Here is a 21,315-nt window from a genome sequence, read left to right on the forward strand (position 1 = left end):
GACCTATTCATCCAAAAACATAGCCTCCAACATATTTTTTGCCTTCGTGCGTACAAGGAGAGCAAAAGAAAACTGGCTTGGAGTTCCCAGATGCAAATACTTCAGCTCATACGGAGCAAGTTTCAGATTCGCTGCACCACCGCCTGCCGGAGAATATACGTTTACTCATTCAACTAGAGAACGAGAACAGGTACATCTGCCTTTACTCTTGCGATAGGTTTTACAGGACGGACTACTGCACATTTTTATATTTTTTCCTAATGACTGGAAAGCGAAGTTTGAGGATTTTAACTAGTAACTTCCTCCTTCAATAGCCCGCATAAACCCCTATTAAAAAAAAAACAACAGGACAGCAATCTCTGGATTAGAGCTGCAAACCGTAGCCTGTAAATGTGTAAATGGCTTTTATTCGAGTGCCTAATTTCTGACATTTTGCGCACCTCCTTCTTGGTTGCTTAGGGGCTTTACTGGTAACCAGGAAAACGCAACAAATGTTGCAAAAAGTGACAGATCGGACTCAGTTCAGTGCAAGTGCTTCTCTTCGGGAAACAAGAAAAAACAGGTTCCGATACAAAAAAAGGAGGTGGTTTTGATTTGGGGTTTTGCTGGTTTTTTCTCCTTGAGATCCCATTGCACATCAGGGGAAAAGGATAAGCGGTAACTACACAAAGAAATCAGAAAAATTAAGCCTAAACTATCATTGCAATCAATGCTGCCATTCCTCCAAAAGGTGGCAGGGCACAGCAGAAGACGGGAACATTCACTGGGGAGGGACATAGAACCGTAAGTGCGCTTCCTTTGGGAAACAGTATTAACCACGTTCAAGTCCATCATTTCAGTAAAAAGTGATTAGGAAGGAAAAATCTGCAATACCAAGCGTCAACCACATATTCTCGATCCCGCTACGTAGTTAGCAGATCTCATTCTGCACCGTAAGGATCCGCCTGCACCTTTACTGACATTTCAGACACCAGCTTCTTTTCAGCTGTGTTTTCAGCTTGAGTATTAGAAACCTTAACCCAGCACTCCGCAGGCACTATTTCCCTCACCAATTGCACAGATTTTTCTAATCCTATTTCTTGAATGACTTTTCCCTCATCTTTTTAGCATATCAGAAACTTACTAGACGGGAACGCCACCAGCCATATTAATTTCCAAATCCCGAGCAATACCACAAGGCACCTATGAAGATGTCTACTCAAAGAGACCTCCTCTGTCCGGCCCTTCCTCTCGACATTCATACTTTTCCCCTGCACTTTAGAGGCTGCTCTGACGGCTCTGCATAGCTCCAGCTTCTCTCACCACCACTTGGGATTTTTCGAATACAGCCTTCAGGTTAAAAAGTAGAGCTTATTAGGGAAAAAAAAAGGGGGTAAAAAAAAGGCTACCAAAGACTGATTTAACCCCCATAAAAAAAGATCAGGAACGGTAGAAAAAGCTGGGGGTGAAGGGGAAGATGAGATTTGGGGAGACACAATTTCACAAAAAAACTCCAACGCCTGGACAAAATAACCAATACACAATTGACAGCAAGAAACTCTCCACAGAGTTTACACGTGGCAGCCTGTGACGCGCCGAAAATGCCTGCTACAAAAACAAGGCAGCGACAGGATTATTTCATTTGTCTCTGGTAAAAGAGAGCAGCAGCCTCCCTCGGCAGAGCAACGACAAGCATCAACCCACCTCCTAGCAACAGTTCGGGAAAGTTTGGAGATAATAAAAAACGTGCTTACAAACCTTCACTGCCTCGGGCGCCGTTGGCGGCTCTCCAGCGCCAGCGCTACTGGTCAGGTTCTGCTCCCCACAGGGCTCCCCACAGAGAAGCTCCTCCGTGGTCAGGTTGGGAAGCGGCGGCGCTGGCCAAGCGGTTTCGGCGACGGCGCGCCCGGGAGCCACGCACAGGTTGTAGGAGTAGGGCAAGGTGCCCTCGCAGAAGTCGGCCGGGAAGGCGGCGCCTGTTCCAGAGAAGCGCTGAGCACCCAGGCAGCGCAGCACAGTGGGCGACGCGGCACGGCGGCCTCTTGCTAGAACGGCCAGCGCCACGCTCAGCAGAAAGAGCGCGGACAGGAGAGCCAGCGCCAGCACGAGGGAGAACTGCAGCTCCGCCGCCGAATCGGCGCCCGCCGACCGCTCGCTCAGCTCCGGCAGCGCCTCCTGCAAGCTCTCGGCCAGCACCACGTGCAGCGTGGCCGTGGCCGACAGCGCCGGCTGCCCGTGGTCCTTCACCACGGCCACGAGCCGCTGCTTCGCCGCGTCCCTGTCCGACACGGCCCGCGCCGTGCGCACCTCGCCGCTGTGCAGCCCCACGCGGAACAGCGCCGGCTCCGGCGCCTGCACCAGCTCGTACGACAGCCAGGCGTTGCGCCCCGCATCCGCGTCCACCGCCACCACCTTGGCCACCAGGTACCCGGCCTCAGCCGACCGAGGCACCATCTCGAATGGGGCTGCGGCCGGGGCTGCACTCTGGCCTGTCCCCGAGCCCACCACCGCCGGCCACAGCACCCGCGGCGCGTTGTCGTTGCGGTCCAACACGAAGACGCGCACCGTCGCCGTCGAGCTCCGCACTGGTTCCCCTCCGTCCTGCGCCCGAACCACCACCGCGAACTCGCGGCACTGCTCGTAGTCGAAGGAGCGCTGCGCGTACATTGCGCCGCTCTGCGCCTCCACCGACACGTACGGCGCCGAGCCCGCGCTGTCGCCCTCCAACGAGTACCTCACGCGTCCGTTGCTGCCAGCATCCGCGTCCCGCGCCCTCACATGCAACACCAGCGCACCCGCCGCGTTGTTTTCTGCCACGTAGGCGCTGTAGGCGGCCTCCTCGAACACCGGCGCGTTATCGTTCACGTCCGACACCTCCAGCACCAGCACCGTGCTGCTCGAGTGCGCTGGGCTGCCCCGGTCCTTCGCCACCACCGTCACCCGGTGCTCGGACTCCTGTTCCCGGTCCAGCGCGCTCGCCGTCACCACCTTGTACGAGCCGCCCGACGATGCCATGAGCGACAGAGGAGCGTCACCCAACAGTTCGCACCACACCTGACCGTTCTCCCCAGAGTCCGGATCTTTCACGTTCAGCAGGGCCACCACCGTTCCGGCCGGCGAGTCCTCGGGTACCGGGCTCGACACCGACAGCACCGTGATTTCGGGCTCGTTGTCGTTCATGTCCAGTACCTCCACCTCCACATTGCAGTGTGCCAACAAACCACCCCCGTCCCTTGCTTCCACCAGAAGCGGGTACCCACTCGTGTCCTCGAAGTCCAGCGCTTCCTGTAGCGTGATTTTCCCACTCTCTGGATCCACCAAAAACTTCTGAAGTACTTTAGCCGATACTTCCCCGAAGCCATAGGTGATGCGTGCGTTGCTGCCGGCGTCGGCATCAGAGGCGGAGACTGTCAGCACAGCCGACCCCGGCAGTGCATCCTCCCGCACGCTCACTCGATACCGCTCCTGCGCGAACACGGGGGCGTTGTCGTTGGCATCGGTGACGTTGATGCAGAGCTGGGCGGTGCCGCTCCGCGGCGGGCTCCCTCCGTCCACCGCTGTCAGGAGCAGCCGCAGGCTCTGTTCTCTCTCCCGGTCCAGCGTCTGGCGCAGCACCAGCTCCGCGAACTTGCGGCCGTCTTTACTCTCCTTCACCTCCACTGCGAAGTATTCGTTGGCCTCCAGCTTGTAGCTCTGCAGCGAGTTGCTGCCCACGTCTGCGTCTTCCGCCATGCCCAAGGGAAAACGGGAGCCAGTGGAAGTGAACTCGTTAATCTCCAAATGGAAACTGTCTCTGAGGAAGCGGGGTGCATTGTCGTTCACGTCATGGATGGCCACGTTGACATGGAAAACATTAAGCGGGTTCTGCACCACCGCTTCGAAGCTGACAGAACAGGACGTCGACTTGCCGCACATCTCCTCCCGGTCCAACCTCTCGCTCACGTACAGGTTCCCGTTCTCCCCACTCACGGTAAAGTATTGCTTCTCGGTGTTCAGCCGTAGCTTGCGTGCCGGTAATTCCGCCGGGCTCAGTCCCAGGTCCCGGGCCAGCGGCCCCACCAGCGAGCCTCTGTCCAGCTCTTCAGGGATGGCGTAGCGGAGCCGCTCTGGCGCCGCCCGGCAGCACCAGCACAGCAGTAAAAAGGGCAGCAGCACTAGGCCGGCTGATGGCCGCCGGCTCTGCCTGCCCGCCATTCTCGGCAGCGCTCGCAGCACTCCTTCCTCCTGCCGCAGCCTTTCCTCGCCTTCAGCTCCTCTCCGCAGGGAGCGGAGGGGCTGCCGGAGGGCAGCGAGCTCTGCGCCGGCTCGGACGCCGCTGTTCCCCGCGCCGTTACCTCTCCTGCCCGCGCAGCTGCCGCTCTGGCCGGTGCCAGGGGAGAGAGCAACCCGAGGAGGCAGGACGTTGCGGTGGCTGCGGCTCCGGTTGCGGCTCCAGCGCAGCTCTCCGTCGGCCAACAGCGGCACCCGGAGGCGCCGCGAAGCCACTGCAGTCGGGTGATAGCCGTGTTTTAGGGGGCCTGAAAGAGACTGCGCCCGTCTCCACGGTTTCGCTTGTATCAGAGTGGGATGCCCCAAGGCACGCGGTTCATGCTTAGCAGGAGCCCCTATAGCCCCCCATATAGCAAGAGCAGGCTTCTATCGAAGAGGGTTTATCTACAGATGACTTTTAAAGTATTACTCAGGGACATACATCTTGTGGCCTGCTTTGGCACGAAAACTAACAAGGAAACCTGTGTGCCAGAGCAATAAGGTTCCCTCATGCACAAACCAAATGTAAAAAGACAATTGCTCACACTTTAGGGGTTGTGTCTATCATTTGTACCTGAGATATAGTTTGTCCAGCACCCATGAGAAAAGGGAATCGGGGCTAAACTGTGCAGAGTCAGAAGCAGAATGAAGGTTTTCATGCTCATCATCTGTAAGTTATTCCAGCAATTTTGGTAAAGCCCTGTGCCAAATTGCAATGCCAAGGGAGAGCCAGAAGGAAATAAAGCTCGAACTGCTGCTCTTTCCCATTTTCTAAACCCGCTTTATAATTTCATGCCAAAGCTGTAATTGTTAAGGGTCTGCACTTGGTTTCAGGTCTCACTTGTGTCAGAGTCGGGAAGCACAGAGGCACTTTATGCAACTCCCAAAGCGTTTAACAGTGAGAGACACCACTGGGGGCTTTTAGGTTGTCTCCTTGGGGCACAGTGAACAGTCAGAAGGAATATTTGTGGCAGAGCAATAAAGTTGGCTGCCCTTAATACAATGTAAACTATGAAAGCAAATTATATTTGTGGAAGACGGGCAGAGCTTTTTATCAGTCTGTCAGGTATTTTGAATTCTGCTTTCCTTATCAAAGAAGGAAATACTGTTGGAGTAATCAAAGAGTAATCAGAAACAGCGAAGCAAAAGTCCTTGGAATCCATTCATGACAGGCTGCAAAGATTTCTTCTCTGCTGTCATATGTAACAGTTATTTTTCTCCTTCTTAGTAGCTGGTATAGTGCTGTTTCAGCTTTAGTTTTGAGAACATTTTCTTCCTGCTTTTCTTGCTTTTCCTCACAAGACAGTGATGTTTATCATTGTTTCTTGCAGGCAGAGCAGCAGTCTCCCTGAGAAATGTGTCACTAAAGGTAATGTGTGTAGCTTTGTTCTAAGAGAGGAGAACTTTTACTGTTTTTTCTGATTCACAGAAGTTCCTTTTTTTTGCATCTCCATACTTGAGGAACTGACAATGGGAAAGTGCAAAGCCATGTCGAGCCTTTCACAGAACCCAAGAAGGGTTTGGGTTGAAGGCACTATAAAGATCATTGAGTGTCAACCTCTGCCATGGGCAGAGACATCCTTCGCTTAGTTACAGCGTTCAAAGCCCCATCCAACCTGTCTTTGAGCACTTCCAATGATGGGACATTAACAAGTTCCCTAGGAAACCCATTCCAGTGTCACACTATCCTCACTAAAAAAATTCTTATGTCCAATCCAAATCTACCCTTTTTCAGGTTAAAACTCTTATTCTTGTCCTGTCAGAACTTGGCAAAAGGTCTTGGTAAAAAAGTCTTTTAAGCCTGTTTATATATCAAAAATCCACAATAACATGTTCCCAGAGTCTTCTCCAGGCGGAAGAACCTCACCTCCTTGAGCCCTTCTTAGTAGAATTGTTCTAGCCCTTTTGACCATTTTCATGGTCCTTCTCAGCCCTAAACATGTCCATGTCGTTCCTGTAGTGTGGATCAGAGAGCTGGAGACAGTGCCCAGGGGGTGTCTCATGAAACAGAGTAGAGGGGGAGAATCCCCTCCCTCAAGCTGCTGGCCACACTGCTGGTGAAGCAGACCAGGATACAATTGCCTTTTTAGGTAGCAAGCACACATTGGCATCTCATGTCCCATCTGTCACCCACTGCTACCTCCTAGTCCATCTCCACAAGGCTGCTTTCAATCTCGTCTGTACTGAAACCTGAGATTGCCCTGATGCATGTGCAGATCCTTGCACTTGGCTTGTGGAACTTCATGACTTTCCCACAGGCACACTTCCCAGGTGTCTCATGGCCCCTCTGGATGGCTGGATCCCTTCCCTTTCGTGAATCAATGGCATCACAGCTTAATGTCATCTGTAAACCTGCTGATGGTGCATTCAATCCACTTTGTGAAAATACTAAATACTACTGGTCCTAGTACAGATCTCCTTGAAGAACACCACACATCACTGGTTTCCACTTGGACATTGAACCATCGACCAATCCAGCCAGTTCCTTATCCATCTAACAGTCCATCTGTCAAACCATTCTCTCTCCAACTCAGTGGCCACCATGTTATGCAGGGCCACGCTGGGGATACGCTGCATGTGTTCTCCTGCTGGCCCCTAGTCTGTTCATGGCAACCTTGGCTGGGTTGGATTGCCACTCTGCACTATTTCGCTACAGACAACTGGCTGAGCACCCATATGCCTATGAAAGCCTTGCTTTTCCTGGCTATAAACATCAAAGCTGCACATGGGAACTGAGCCCATAATTGACAAGCAAGGAAATGACTATCTAGAGCCTCACACACAGAGCTCCCCTTTTTTGCAACACTAAAACTGACCAGTTTCCTTCTGACCATCTCATAATTGGCATAATTACAAAAATATGATGCCCTATAATTCTGACCTCATCATCATAGAATCATGAAATCACAGAATGGTTTGGGTTGGAAGGGAGTTTAAAACTCACACAGCTCCACCCCCCTGCCATGGACAGGGACACCTACCACTAGACCAGGTTGCTCAAAGCCCTGTCCAACCTGACCTTAAACATTTCCACATGGCACATCCACAACTTCTCTGGCCAACTTATGCCAGCATCTCACCACTCTCATAGTAAAGAATTTCTTCTTGATATCTAACCTAAATTCACCCTCTCAGTTTAAAGCCATTCTCCCTTGACCTATCATTACATACCCTTGTAAAAAGTTCTTCTCCAGATTCACTGTGGCCACCTTTAAGCACTGGGAGCTGCTCTATGGTCTCCCAGGAGCCTTCTCTTCCCCAGGCTGAACAATCCCATCTCTCAGTCTGTGAGAGAATAACAAACAGAAACCAATCATGAGAGGATGATGTTCTACCCTCACTCCAAAAAAGGGAATGATAGCCAAAATAAAAGAGCAGTAATACAGCAGAGATCGGATCATTCAACTCTCCTTAGAGGGAAACTCCTTCCCTCTGTTACACACATTGTTCTGCAGAAATGAGACAGCTATGCAGTTTATGTTGACATCTATTTCCCCTGACAATAACAGAACACAAAGGCACCCTCACATCTACTTTTCACACCAGCTACAGCATGTGAAAGAAGCAATAACACAGGATACACTGATAAATCTATGCTTTTATGTACAAGTGAAGTGACACATGTAGGAAACCAAGAAGAGAAAACCAAAATCATAAATCAGACAAGCAAGGCAAGGAAGCTTTAGAAGGGAAAGTGCTGCCAAAGAAACTCACCAGGAATTCTTGGTCTTCGCTGTGCTGGGAACACCTGGAAATTATTCCTATCTCAGGCTGCCCATGTGGGCTTAAAGCCTTCCTCTGGATTACATAGTGTGTGGGGGTTATTTTAACAAATAGCTCTCCAAGGTTGTTTTCTACTCTGCGGCCTGCTCAACTCCCACAGATACGAAGCCATACGAGTAAGCGCCATATCATGGATCTTCTCTCCAGCTCAGTTCTCTGAGAAAATGCAACAGATTCTCTTTTAGCTTCTGCTTCATTTTCCTCTTGTCTTTGGTGGATGAAACAAGTATTTGCAGTAAAATAACACGCACAAAAAATGCCTGAAAATAAAGTAACTGTAACTGTGAAGAAAATCTACATTGTAATGTTACAGGGAGATACAGATAGAAAATGGGAATTTCACAGAGGAATTATAAGCTATTCTGTTCATGCATCATCCTTCTCTGGGCTGAGTTACCGTACGAAAGCTCTACTGCCATTGCCTTTCAGGAAAGGGAAGCCAGGATCACACAAAAAAATAGCACAGGCCTTAGCACCAGACTGGAAATCAATGTGCTGCCATGACAACACCACAGTGACCCACCTATTTTCCAGGTTTAAAGCCAACCTCTCAATCTCCTTGCTCTGCATTTCAAGCCCTTAGTCACACCATAGACAATATGCAGTATTTTAGGCATGTCATCCACAGGTGAAGGAGTTTGTAATTGTGACATCTTGGGTAAACAGAGGTATATCAAAGCCTTTGTTTTTTGCAGACTAAATTCTCCTAGGTGTGGATGAGATCTGCTCCCCAGAACAACTATAAGAGAACCTTTGATGTTTTAAGGGTTATCAGCCACAATGAGGCACAGCTTTAAATCTGGATGACAAGACAAGAATGGAAAGCCTGCAGAGATGCAGGCATCAAAGCTTAATATTTCAGAGTAGGTACAGAAGAGGGGGATCCAGTCAGGGAAGAGTCCAGAGGAGCTCACACGACAGGCAGCAGCCACTCTCCCTCCAGTCAATTTCTTTTGACAATAAAGTAAATGCACGGAACCGTGACTGTGGGCCTCATATGAGGACAAACTGAACTTTTACACCCATCTCTACCAATTTTAGACACTTCAAGTGATATCATAGCAAACCTTTTCACCTGCCCCAGCTCGACAAACAATTTCTTAACCTGACCAAACATTACGCAACAGAAAAGCTACCTTTGCATGCATCCAATGAAAGCAAATTTGCACATGCAACTTTTCACTACTGAGAACATCAATTACAACACAGATGCATCCAGAGAGATTTCTCAGCCCATCACACAACTTGGAAGCAATATAAAATGTTCTCCACTATATAAGCCATATGCGACTTGACAGCTGTCAAAGTATCAGCTCAAAGACACCATCATACTTCTTTACCAAATGGGAAACATGGAAGATACACAACTCTCAAAGCTTTAAGTGTACACCTATAGTCAAAACTTGATCATGAGATAGGAAAGAAACCGATGAACCCACAACTTCTCTGGCTGCAGTACAAGCTAGGCAATATATAACCTTTAGAATAATTTTCTGTAGACCATTTGCAGACTCCATCGAAAGGAAACATGCACAGACAACTTCTGCTTATTGGGTGAGATGATATAGTGTGAGGTGTCCTTGCCCATGGCAGGGGGGTTGGAACTATAAGATCTTAAGGTCCTTTCCAACCTTAACTATTCTATGATTCTATTGTAATGAAAACACTTGCCAGAAATAATTCAGCTTTTAACAAAGAATACCACAATATCCTACCAACATATAGGAAGAACCTCCCAGGGCTCCCCACACAGCTGGGATAGCAGGTTTTGTAACAGACATTCTTCAGGGGAGAAAAAACGTCACATAACCAGGAAAAAACAGGTCACACTAATACTGCACATGGGCACTGGTTATAGAAAGGAGCAACCAATGCCTCTTGTGCCCTTCAAAAGCCCCTTACACATAGCTTCCAGGATTCTCTAATCCTTCACAAGAAGCATATGATATCCAAGGACCATAACCTGTCTTCCAGTAAACACGAGAAGACAAAACTCATTGCAGTTGGCCACTGAATGAGGAAAGGATCAAACCTTTTTTGTCCTTCACAGCCCCACACAGACATCTCCCACGACTCTCCTTTCCAACTCTTAACTATCATGCTGCTCTTTGACTTCACTAGCACGACATATAAAGGACGGTTAACAGCATCATTTCCCTATAAACATGCACCACCATCACCCAGGGACATAGACCAGCACTATATTTTCACCTCATGAAACTTCAAAGTTTGAGACATGGTCCTACAGGAGAGACTGGATCGCTGAACACGGAACACACAAAAGTGAAAGAAAATCCCATTCGAAGTCCAGATGGCTGCAGGCTCACTCCTGCTCTTCTCACCTGCTGAGAAGCAATGACCCCACGTTTACTTCCCGGGAGCAACAGACGCCAGCACCCAGCACGGCACTGGGCCTTCCTCAAGCAGACAAATCCCAGCATAGCACACAGAACAAGAAACCCGTCGGGAAAAGACCAGAGAAGAGTCAGGGGAAAAGAAGAGGCCTGAATAGCTTCTGAAAGGAACTCACCGTAAGAGAAACGGGGTCCAAGCTGCGGACAGTAGCAGGGTCCTCCCCGAGCAGCGGCGGGGGCTCGTCAGGTGGCGGACGGGCCGGGAGGGTGTCGCAGCAGCTGCCTGAGGACAAGCGGAGATGGCTCTTGCGCGAGTCGGCAGTGAGAGACACCTCGTGAGAGTAAGAGTGCAGGAAGGCGCGGACGCCGTCGATGCCCACGAAGTGAGAGGCCGGGACACCGCGCAAGGCGGAGCTGCCCGACGTCGCCAGCAGCTGCGAGCGGCGCCAGTGCCGCAGGCGGAACGCCAGCAGCAGCAGCAGGAAGGCGAGGAAGAGGCAGGACACGGCCGCCACGGCCAGCACCAGCCAGCGAGTGAGGCTGGCGGCCGGCTCGCCCGGCACCGCCGCCGCCGCGCTGCCCAGCTCCGAGAGCAGCTCGGCCACGCTCTCGGCCAGCACCACCGTGAGCGTGGCCGTGGCCGACAGCGCCGGCCGCCCGTGGTCCTTCACCACCACCACCAGGCTCTGGCGCGCCGCGTCGCGGGCCAGCGGGAAGCGCGCCGTGCGCACCTCGCCGCTGTGCAGCCCCACGCGGAACAGCCCCGGCTCCGTCGCCTTGGCCAGCTCGTACGACAGCCACGCGTTCTGCCCCGCGTCCGCGTCCACCGCCACCACCTTGGCCACCAGCGCCCCGGGCTCCGCCGACCGCGGCGCCAGCTCCACGCCCGCCCAGCCCGACACCGCCGCCGAAGGCGCCGCCGCCGGCGGGTACAGCACCTGCGGCGCGTTGTCGTTCTCGTCCACGATCTCCAGCACCACCGACACGTTGCTGCTCAGCGCCGGCAAGCCGCCGTCCTCCGCCCACACCCACAGCCGCACCTCGCGCACCTCCTCGTAGTCGAACGAGCGCAGCGCGTACAGAGCGCCCGTCTCCGCCTGCACCGACACGTAGGACGAGAGCGGCGCGCCCCTCACCCGCCCCTCCGACAGCCGGTACCGCACGCGCGCGTTCTGCCCCCAGTCCGCGTCCGTTGCCCGCACCGTCAGCACCAGCGCTCCCGCCGCGTTGTTCTCGGCCAGCCGGGCGCTGTAGCGGGGCTCCGCGAACACGGGTGCGTTGTCGTTCACATCCAGCACCCGCAGTGTCAGCACCGCGCTGCTCTGCATTGCCGGCGACCCGCCGTCCACCGCCCGAACCGTCACGTTGTACTCCGACACCCTCTCCCGGTCCAGCTCTCCCTCCGTTACCAAGCGGTAGTAGTCTTCAAAGGACTTCTCCAGGCGGAACGGCAGACTCTCACCGATGCTGCACCTCACCTGGCCGTTCGCCCCCGAGTCCCTGTCCTGCACGTGCAGCAGGGCCACCACTGTGCCCGGCTGCGCGTCCTCAGAGATTTCGCTGAATGCCGACGACACGATCAGTTCAGGCGGGTTGTCATTAACGTCTGTCACAGTGATCGCGACATTGGCCGTGTCGAAAAGGCCCCCGCCATCATGTGCCTGCACCTGCACTTTGTAGGAGTCGCCTTCCTCAAAGTCCAGGCTCTGCACCAACGTGAGCGTTCCCGTTTCCGAGTCCAGATGGAAAATCTTCAAGGCTTTCTCAGTGATTTTCGTCAACGAGTATTTCACGTGTCCGTTAAGACCTTCGTCGGTGTCGGAGGCCGTGAGGGTGACGAGGACGGAGCCCACAGGCATGTCCTCGGGCACACGCACCGTGTACTCCTCCTGGCTGAACACGGGCGCGTTGTCGTTGGCGTCCAGAACGACCACGCGGATCCGCGCCGTGCCCGTCCGCGCAGGCTCTCCGCCGTCGCTCGCCCTCAGCACCAGCTCGTGAAACGCCGCCTCCTCCCGGTCCAGCGCCTTCTCCAGCACCAGCTCGGGACGTTGATCGCCGCCGGGACCCGCCTGCACGGCCAGCGAGAAGTGCTCGTCTCCGCTCAGCTCGTAGCGCTGCAGGGAGTTCGGCCCCAAGTCTGGGTCGTGAGCCTCGGCCAGGAGAAACCGCGAACCCGGGGGAGTCGTCTCGCTCATTCTCAGTTCTTTTTCTGCTCGTCGGAAGCTGGGCGCGTTGTCGTTAATGTCCGTGATTTCCACTTCTATTTTGTAAACCTTCATTTCTCCCTCCACGATCACCTCACAGCGCAGCACGCATTGCTGCGCGCTTTCGCAGATCTGCTCCCTGTCTATCCTCTCCGCTGTCATCAAACGGCCCGTCTTCCCGTGCAGGGCGAAATACTGCGTCCTACCTCTGTCCAAGATGCGAACGCCGCTATCGCGGAGCGCTGACAGCCCCAGCCCCAGGTCCTTTTCCACGTCTCCCACGAACGAGCCCTTGGGCAGCTCCTCCGGAACCGAGTATCGCAGCTGCCCCCACGCCGCGTTCCACGCCGCCACCAGGACGGTCCACAGCAGGGCTCGCTCCCACCGGCCCCATCGCCTCCCCGTCGTGCCCATCTCTGCCGCGGACCTACCGGCCTCTCATCCCTACAAACAGCTCCCCGCCGACGACCACTGCTCCGGCTCCTCCTCTGGCTGTTGCACTGGCTCCCAGCTCGGGCTGCCTCTGCCCGCCGCTGCCGCCGGCCCCTCCACCTTGTTGCAGCACAGCTCCCACCGCGGGGACGTTCGCAGGCCGCCCAGCCTCGGAGACAGCCAGCGAGAGAGCCGATCCGCAGTGGGCGGGGCTGCCGGCAGCTCTCCGGGCCTTCCTCTCGCTCCTCCTCGCTTCTCGGTCAACAGCGGCACCCGCAGCCTCCTCCCGGCATTACACGCACCGAGCGCTGCCCACCCGGCTTTATTCACGGCCAGCTCGCGGGGACGACACGGGGGACACGGAACTACCTGGGCAACTGTGCTCTCTTCAGTGATCCTCGTGGTGATCCCGGCCAGGCACAACACTCCTCCCGTGGCTTGGCTAATTCTACTGCATGGAATCTTTTTTTTTTTTTCCCCCAGGATGATATAAATTTCCCTTCACATGATATGCAGCTTATTACGAGCCAATCTGTCCAAAGGTTCAACCTCTCCCACAAGTTGGAGTCTGACATTACAGGTCACGCTTAGGACTTGGGCTCCATTGTAACTTAGCAGCAGGCAGCAGTGCACACATTCCCTGTTGGGATCTGTTAGAGAAAGGTAACATCTCTGTCGCACGTAGCACATCCTTAGCATTAAACCCAGACAAAGCACCTGGATTTTTTCGGGGGGGGGGGGGGGGGAAGGAAGAGAAAAAGAAGCCAGACTCAGAAAAACAGCTACCGATTTTCAGATTTAGATTCAATTCTATGCCTCTGTAGAAAAGACAGATGAGGAATGGTAAAGAAGAGGGAACTGCCACCCAGGATGGAAGACAAACCATGATTAACCTCACAAAGAAAACAAAGAAATCAAGCTCAGAGAAAACTGACCCATCCCACTACTGCTGCCATTTCTGCAGCAACCAGCACACAGGAGATCACATCACTGAATGGAGGAACATTCATCAGGGGCTTTCATGGAGCCACGCACGTTTCCTTTGGGAGTCTAGCACTGAAACTGCATTAACCAAAGCTTTTTTGTTAAGCTGCCAACCAAGTCTAAGTCGGTAGCTTTGGGAACAAGCAATCTGGAAGGAAAATTCCCAAACATTAAGCATCGACCCCAGTTTCCTGTCCCATTCTGTAGAGTTAGGGGATCTCATCCTGCACAATGATGATCTGCCTTCACTGTTAATCATTACACCTCAGAAAACATCTTCGTGGTCAGAAGTTCTCAGCTGAACTTGCAACGGATGTCTAGCCAGGAAGTGCCACCACTATTTGCCTGCTCCGAATGGAAGGGGCTTACCCCATTCCTTCATTCCTTCATGTACACATGGACCAGCACTTCTCATTCCCACAACCACGGCATCCACGTCAGAAAAGACTGAGTTCAGAAAGGCCCTTCATGACATAAAGGTTCCCTTCTTACCCATTACTTATGCACACCACTTTAAAGAGATCGTTTTGTAGAGAAAACTCAGCTGAACCTGATCGTGAGACAAAGTGCCACCACTAATGTTCTGCTCTGCATGGAAAATAATAAAAAAAAGGGCAATTTTTCTGTTTTACAAACATCCAGCATCAGCAGCTCATTACATCTAAGAGGTTCACCTATATACCGTTTTGTGCAGCACAAGTTGAACATCAAGAGCCTTCCCACTGAGTCTAAGGATCCCCCTACACCACCACATTTCAGACAACATAAGCTTTGCAGAGAAATCTTCTCAGCACAGCTGGGTCATGCTGAGCATCTCATCAACCAACACCCCCAAAGTACTCAGGGCTTCTCTCATCCATTCTCCAACCAGCCTGTATCTGTGCTTAGAATTGCCCTGACCCAAAAGCAGGACTTCGAAATTGGCCTTGTTGAACTTCATGAGGTTCTCACATGTTCATCTCTCAAGCCTGTTCAGGTCCCTCTGAATGGCATCCCTTCCCTCCAGCATGTCGTGTACCACTTTGGTGTCATAAACTTGCTGAAGGTGCAGTCCATCCCACTGTTCATGTCGACAAATGTTGAGCAGCACTGTGACAATACTAACCCATGTGTAATGCCACTCATCACTGGTTTTCACATGGACACAACCACTGACCATGACTCTTTGAGTGGGACCATTCAGCCAATTCCTTATCCACAAAGTGGTCCATCTGTCAAACCCATGTCTCTCTAGTGTTGAGACAAGGATCTTGTGTGCAACAGCATCACATGATTTTCTCAGATCCAGGTAGGTAACATCACTCTTCCCTTATCCACCAAAGGTGTAACCCCATTGTAGAAGACCACTGTATCTCAGGCACAATTAGGGAAGCCATGGTGTCTCTCACCAATCACCTCATTGTGCTTTAGTGCGATTTCCTGGATGATCTGCTCCATTGATATTACTAGGCATACCAATGCCTGCTCTCTTGTCTGCTGTCCTGAAATCCAGGGTAGTCAGCTTGCTGTGGGCCCTCCTCACTATGTAAGGATCTCAAACTCCAGCGTTTCATGGTCACTGCAGCCATGGCTGCCCTCAAGCTTCACATTCCCCACCAGCCCCTCTTTGTTGGTGAGGACAAGGTCCGGCATAGGCCTTCTCCTCAATGGCTGCCACTCTGTCCCTTGGAGGAGGAAGTTATCACCAGTGCATTCTAGGAATCTCCTGCATTGCTTATGCCCTGCTTTGTTGTCCCCCCAGTGATACCTGGGTGATTGAAGTCCCCCATGAGGACCAGCACTTGTGAACATGAGGCTACTCCTATCTTTCTGTAGAAGGCCTCATCATCCTGGTCTTCATCTTTGGGCAGCCTGTAACAGACGCCCAATTCATCAAGAGAAAAGATATACAGAGGTCTTCTTACCATGGATATTTGACTTCTCACCATGTGTATGCGACGAGCATTTCTTCCAGTGACATTTTAAAGAAATGTCTGTGAAATTATTTCTCTTTACAGCTGTAAGCATGAAAGGCATGTATGGGAAAGGCAGACAAAAGTAACATTTCTCATCTTCCACACATATTAGGGATAACATCCCACAGTCAGCTAATCACAAGGCAAGAAACACGTGCAGAAAGGAAAAGATCACGGCATGCTCTTCTACATTATGGCACTTAGAGAAGTGTATATAATCCAGGTATTCAGTAGGCAATGGAAAGACCGTTGCCTCCTCTCAAAGCTCCTGTTATGACACATTTCATAAGTACATAATTCAGCTGTTAACAACACCACAACAACCTACCAGCACAAAAGAGGCTCCACATACAGCTGGAATAATATGTCTTCTAGCAAACTCTCTTTGGGAAGATGAAACTCACAATGCATGATATTACAGCTGGGCACTAAAGAGGGAATGAAGTAAACCATGTCTCTTATGCCCTTCAACAATCCCTCAAGCACAGCTCCACAAACTCTCCCCTCCAACCCTTCACAACCTGAGTTCTTTGACCCTCATCATTTGCAAGCACTTGACATCCAGGGGAGAGCTGCCCAGACCACTTTTCTTCCCCATGCACCACCATCATGGCACAGCCTTCATATCAATATCTAAATATTTAGGATTCTCTTTCATCTTAACAGGCAGACATTGTGAGGGAAACAGTTGTTACCCAGTCCATTCCGCCCCAGCTGCACACAAAGATCACAACGTGGACAAATGCAAAGACATTTCATTGCTTATCATGCATATCATGGAGAAATACAAAGGTTAAGAATAGAAAAAATGAGCACCAGCGTTATAGCCGGGGTTACTATATATCAAGAGAATCTCACACAAGTCAAGCACAGTTGTGGCTGGGAAGACAGTGCCTGTACAAATTCATTCATCCTACCTGGACTACCTTTTCTGCAGAAGCCTTACCCCAAACATGGGTGACACTTCATCAGGGTGGAACAACCCATAACTGTAACTTCCATTGAGAAACCATGCATATTTCAGAAAGAAAAAATCTCCGTGAAGCATCAACCTCATTTGCCCAACCACATCATGTAGAGTTCAAGGATTTCATTCTAAATAGTAAGGATTTGCCATCAACTTTAGTGACTCATAACATTTCAAACAATAGAAGCTTCATAGAAAATACTCAGCTGAACCTGAATGTGTGATGAACTAAAAAGGTTCACCACATCTATCATTTTGAAGAGCCATCACTGACCACCTGCCCTTACTGTAAATGAAAAGGTTGGGTTTTTTTTTTTTTGCCTTGTGAGCATCCAGCATCAGCAGAGCTCATTTCATCTCAGACCTCACCACAGGACTGTTCTATTTAGCACAAGTTGAACGTCAGGAACCTCCAACAGAGCTTATGTATGTGATGGCTATTGACACTGGATCTGCCGGTTTACAGGGTCTCAGCTTTTCTTAAGCCAGTCCCTTTGTGATCCTTGAGGTGATCCTGCCCAGACAGAAATAACAGACCTTCCATGGTTCTGCTACTTTTACCGCAAGGAACAATGGTTATGAAATGGTAATATAATACAAAGTTCTCTTCATATGACATGCAGAGTCTTATGAGCTGTAGCCCATCAGTTCACAGGCACAAGGGACAGCCATTCCCTCTGGACTTTTCTACTTTTTCCCTGCACTCTGGAGGCTGCTCTAGATCACCCTGCATTGGTCCTCCTTCTTCCACCACCACTTGTGATTTTTTCATTACAGCCTGACTTCACAGGTTGCACTTAAGCTTAGGACCTGGGGCTCTGTTCTAGAGTAACTCAGCAGCAGGAAGGGATGTACAATCTCTGTCGAGGGACATTAGAAGGAAAGAAACCAAAATCCATCAGAAAGCGTTAAACATGTTAAACATCACATTAAAAGTACAGCTTAGGGTGTTATAAAAAGAGGCTATAACATAAAAAACCTTTTTCCTTTTTTTTTTTTTTTTGAGATCAAGCAACATAACTCCCGTTAAACAAGACAGAGCAACAAAGGCAGAAAATGAGGGTACCAAAAAAATTAGAAAACTGCACAAATAACTCAGAGAAATAACGCATGGACAAAATTAAGCTGCCATTTCTGCATCAAAACATGAGAGGGCACATGGCAGAGACGGAGGATCAATATGTTGCTTTTCTACTCATGGAGCCACATGCACGTTTCCTTTGGGAGTCCAACACTGAAACAGCATTAACAAAGGGGGTTACGTTCAGCTGTCATCCAGGCGCAAGCCCATCTCTTTGGGAAAAAGCAATCAGGGAGGAAAAATTTTCTACACCTAAAGTCAACCCCATTTTCCCGACCCTGACATTTCCCGGATCTTATTCTGCACAGCGAGAATCCACCTTCACCGTTACATTTCCTGAACACAAGGTTCATAGAAAACACTTCTTAGCTGAAGCTAAGCCTACAACTACCAAGAAGTGAAACAAGCGGCCTGACTCCAAATGGAAGAGGATTGCCTTGTTCTTTCTTTCCTTCATGGACTCATGGAGCAGCACTTCCCATTCCGGCAGAAAAAGGACAGATTCAGAAAGACACAAAGATCATTAGAACACAAAGGGCTCCTCTGAACCATGATTAAAGCATACTATCTGAAGTGCAGGTTTTTCAGAGAAAATTTCTCCGTTGAAACTCGTGATGAACATAGACATACCATCATCAACTTACTACTAACGGTGGAAATCTAAACGAAAAAGAAAAATCTCCTGGTGACGCGGGAAGTGCCAATCCACAGTGCCTGCTACCATAAAAAGCCACGGGACAGCGCTCGTGGAAACGCAGATCAGCATGAGGACCCTCCTCGCAGGCAGAGCAATGACAAATACGAGAACAGAGTCCGAGACAAGGAATCCAAGACGAGGAAAACTGGCTTACATACCTGCAGTGCGTCGGGCTTCGAGGGCGGCTCTCCATAGCCAGTGTTGCCGATCAGGTTCCTCTCCCCGCAGGGCTCCCCACAGAGAAGCTCCTTCACGGGCAGCGGCGGCGGTGGCCAAGCGGCTTCGGCGACGGCGTGCCCGGGAGCCACGCACAGGTTGTAGGAGTAGGGCAAGGTGCCCTCGCAGAAGTCGGCCGGGAAGGCGGCGACAGCGCCGTCCCCGGAAAAGCGCTGTGCGCCCAGACAGCGCAGCACGGCGGGCGGCCCGGCTCGGCGGCTCCTCGCCAGCACGGCCAGCGCCACGCTCAGCAGGAAGAGCGCGGACAGGAGAGCCAACGCCAGCACGAGGGAGAACTGCAGCTCCGCCGCCGAGTCGGCGCTCGCCGCCCGCTCGCTCAGCTCCGGCAGCGCCTCCTGCAAGCTCTCGGCCAGCACCACGTGCAGCGTGGCCGTGGCCGACAGCGCCGGCTGCCCGTGGTCCTTCACCACGGCCACGAGCCGCTGCTTCGCCGCGTCCCTGTCCGACACGGCCCGCGCCGTGCGCACCTCGCCGCTGTGCAGCCCCACGCGGAACAGCGCCGGCTCCGGCGCCTGCACCAGCTCGTACGACAGCCAGGCGTTGCGCCCCGCATCCGCGTCCACCGCCACCACCTTGGCCACCAGGTACCCGGCCTCGGCCGACCGAGGCACCATCTCGAAAGGGACCGCGGCCGACGCCAGTCCCGGGTCTGCCCCTGCACCCGCCGCTGCTGGCCACAGCACCCGCGGCGCGTTGTCGTTGCGGTCCAACACGAAGACGCGCACAGTTGCCGTCGAGCTCAGCGCCGGTTCCCCGCCATCCTGCGCCCGCACCACCACCGCGAACTCGCGGCACTGCTCGTAGTCGAAGGAGCGCTGCGCGTACATTGCTCCGCTCTGCGCCTCCACCGACACGTACGGCGCCGCGCCCGCGCTGTCGCCCTCCAACGAGTACCTCACGCGCCCGTTGCTGCCAGCGTCCGCGTCCCGCGCCCTCACGTGCAGCACCAGCTCGCCCGCCGCGTTGTTCTCCGCCACGTAGGCGCTGTAGGCGGCGTCCTCGAACACCGGCGCGTTGTCGTTCACGTCCGACACCTCCAGCACCAGCACCGTGCTGCTCGAGAGCGCCGGGCTGCCCCGGTCCCTCGCCACCACCGTCACCCGGTGCTCGGACTTCTGCTCCCTGTCCAGCGCGCTCGCCGTCACCACCTTGTACGAGCCGCCAGATGATGCCACCAGAGACAACGGCGCCTCGCCCGACAGCTCGCACCACACCTGACCGTTCTCGCCAGAGTCCGGATCCTTCACGTGCAGCAGGGCCACCACCGTTCCGGCCGGCGAGTCCTCGGGTACCGGGCTCGATACCGACAGTACCGTGATTTCGGGCGCGTTGTCGTTCTCGTCGCTTATGTCTATCTGCACTTCGCAGTAACCGCTTAGCCCGCCGCCGTCTTTCGCCTCCAGGCCAAAGCTGTATTTGGTCTTCTGCTCGAAGTCGAGGTGTCCCGACGTCCTGACTTCGCCAGTGGCACCGTCGATGCTGAACAACGAGCGGACGTCATCCGGGACGTTGCCGAACGTGTAGGAGACACGCCCGTTAGAGCCCGCGTCCGCATCGGTGGCGTGCACTCGCAGCACAAGCGACCCCGCAGGCAGATTCTCCCGCATTCGCGCCTCGTAGACGCTTTTATTGAAAACGGGCGGGTTGTCGTTGGCGTCCGTCACATTGACACAAACATGGACCATGCCGGACCTCACGGGATCTCCGCCATCTACCGCCGTCAGCACTAATTGAAAAGAGCTCTGCTTCTCCCTGTCTAATGCTCTCTCAAGGACTAATTCCGGCTGCTTCTTTCCACGGGGGGTCTCTTTGACAGCCAGGCTAAAGGACGGGTTGATAGTGAGCTGATAAGTCAGCAGCGAGTTGCTGCCTAAGTCCGTATCTCGGGCCATCTCCAGCGGAAAAGAAGTACCAGGAGGGATCCATTCACCAATTTCGATGTCCAGAGTATCCTTGCTGAAGGCCGGCGAGTTGTCATTTACGTCATGGATGGCCACGTCGACGTGGAAAACGTTGAGGGGGTTCTGCACCACCGCCTCGAAGCTGACCGAGCAGGTCGCCGAGTCGCCGCACATTTCCTCCCGGTCCAGTCTCTCGCTCACGTACAGGTTCCCGTTCTCCCCGTTCACGGTAAAGTATTGCTTCGCGGCGCTCAGCCGCAGCTTGCGTGCCGGCAATTCTGCCGGGCTCAGACCCAGGTCCCGCGCCAGCGGCCCCACCAGCGAGCCTCTGTCCAGCTCCTCGGGAATGGCGTAGCGGAGCCTCTCCGACGCCGCCCGGCAGCACCAGCACAGCAGCAAAGCGGGCAGCAGCACTCGGCCGGCTGCTGGCCGCCGGCTCTGCCTCTGCCTGCTCGCCATACTCGGCAGGGCTCGCCGCGCTCTTCCCTCC

General features: G+C 52.9%; 2 protein-coding genes across 2 annotated transcripts; both read right to left on the reverse strand.

Moving 5' to 3' along the window:
* Window positions 1–10,495: 10,495 nt before the first annotated feature.
* LOC133271250 (protocadherin gamma-A10-like) lies at window positions 10,496–13,087 on the reverse strand. Its single transcript, XM_061457196.1, has one exon. The coding sequence runs from the start codon at window positions 12,983–12,985 to the stop codon at window positions 10,496–10,498; it is 2,490 nt and encodes an 829-aa protein (XP_061313180.1). The 5' UTR covers window positions 12,986–13,087.
* On the reverse strand, window positions 12,999–21,284 carry LOC133271252 (protocadherin gamma-B5-like). The gene is made up of 3 exons (XM_061457197.1): window positions 18,793–21,284; window positions 15,735–15,838; window positions 12,999–13,255 (listed from the first exon to the last, which is right to left on the reverse strand). Exons 1-3 carry the CDS (start codon window positions 21,282–21,284, stop codon window positions 12,999–13,001), a joined length of 2,853 nt encoding a protein of 950 aa, XP_061313181.1.
* Window positions 21,285–21,315: the final 31 nt, after the last annotated feature.

This window comes from Pezoporus flaviventris, unplaced genomic scaffold (genome assembly GCF_033815535.1).
Source record: "Pezoporus flaviventris isolate CSIRO_AGI_PZ_B2104156 unplaced genomic scaffold, CSIRO_AGI_Pfla_v1 ptg000023l, whole genome shotgun sequence".
In the NCBI taxonomy this organism is placed as follows: domain Eukaryota; kingdom Metazoa; phylum Chordata; class Aves; order Psittaciformes; family Psittacidae; genus Pezoporus; species Pezoporus flaviventris.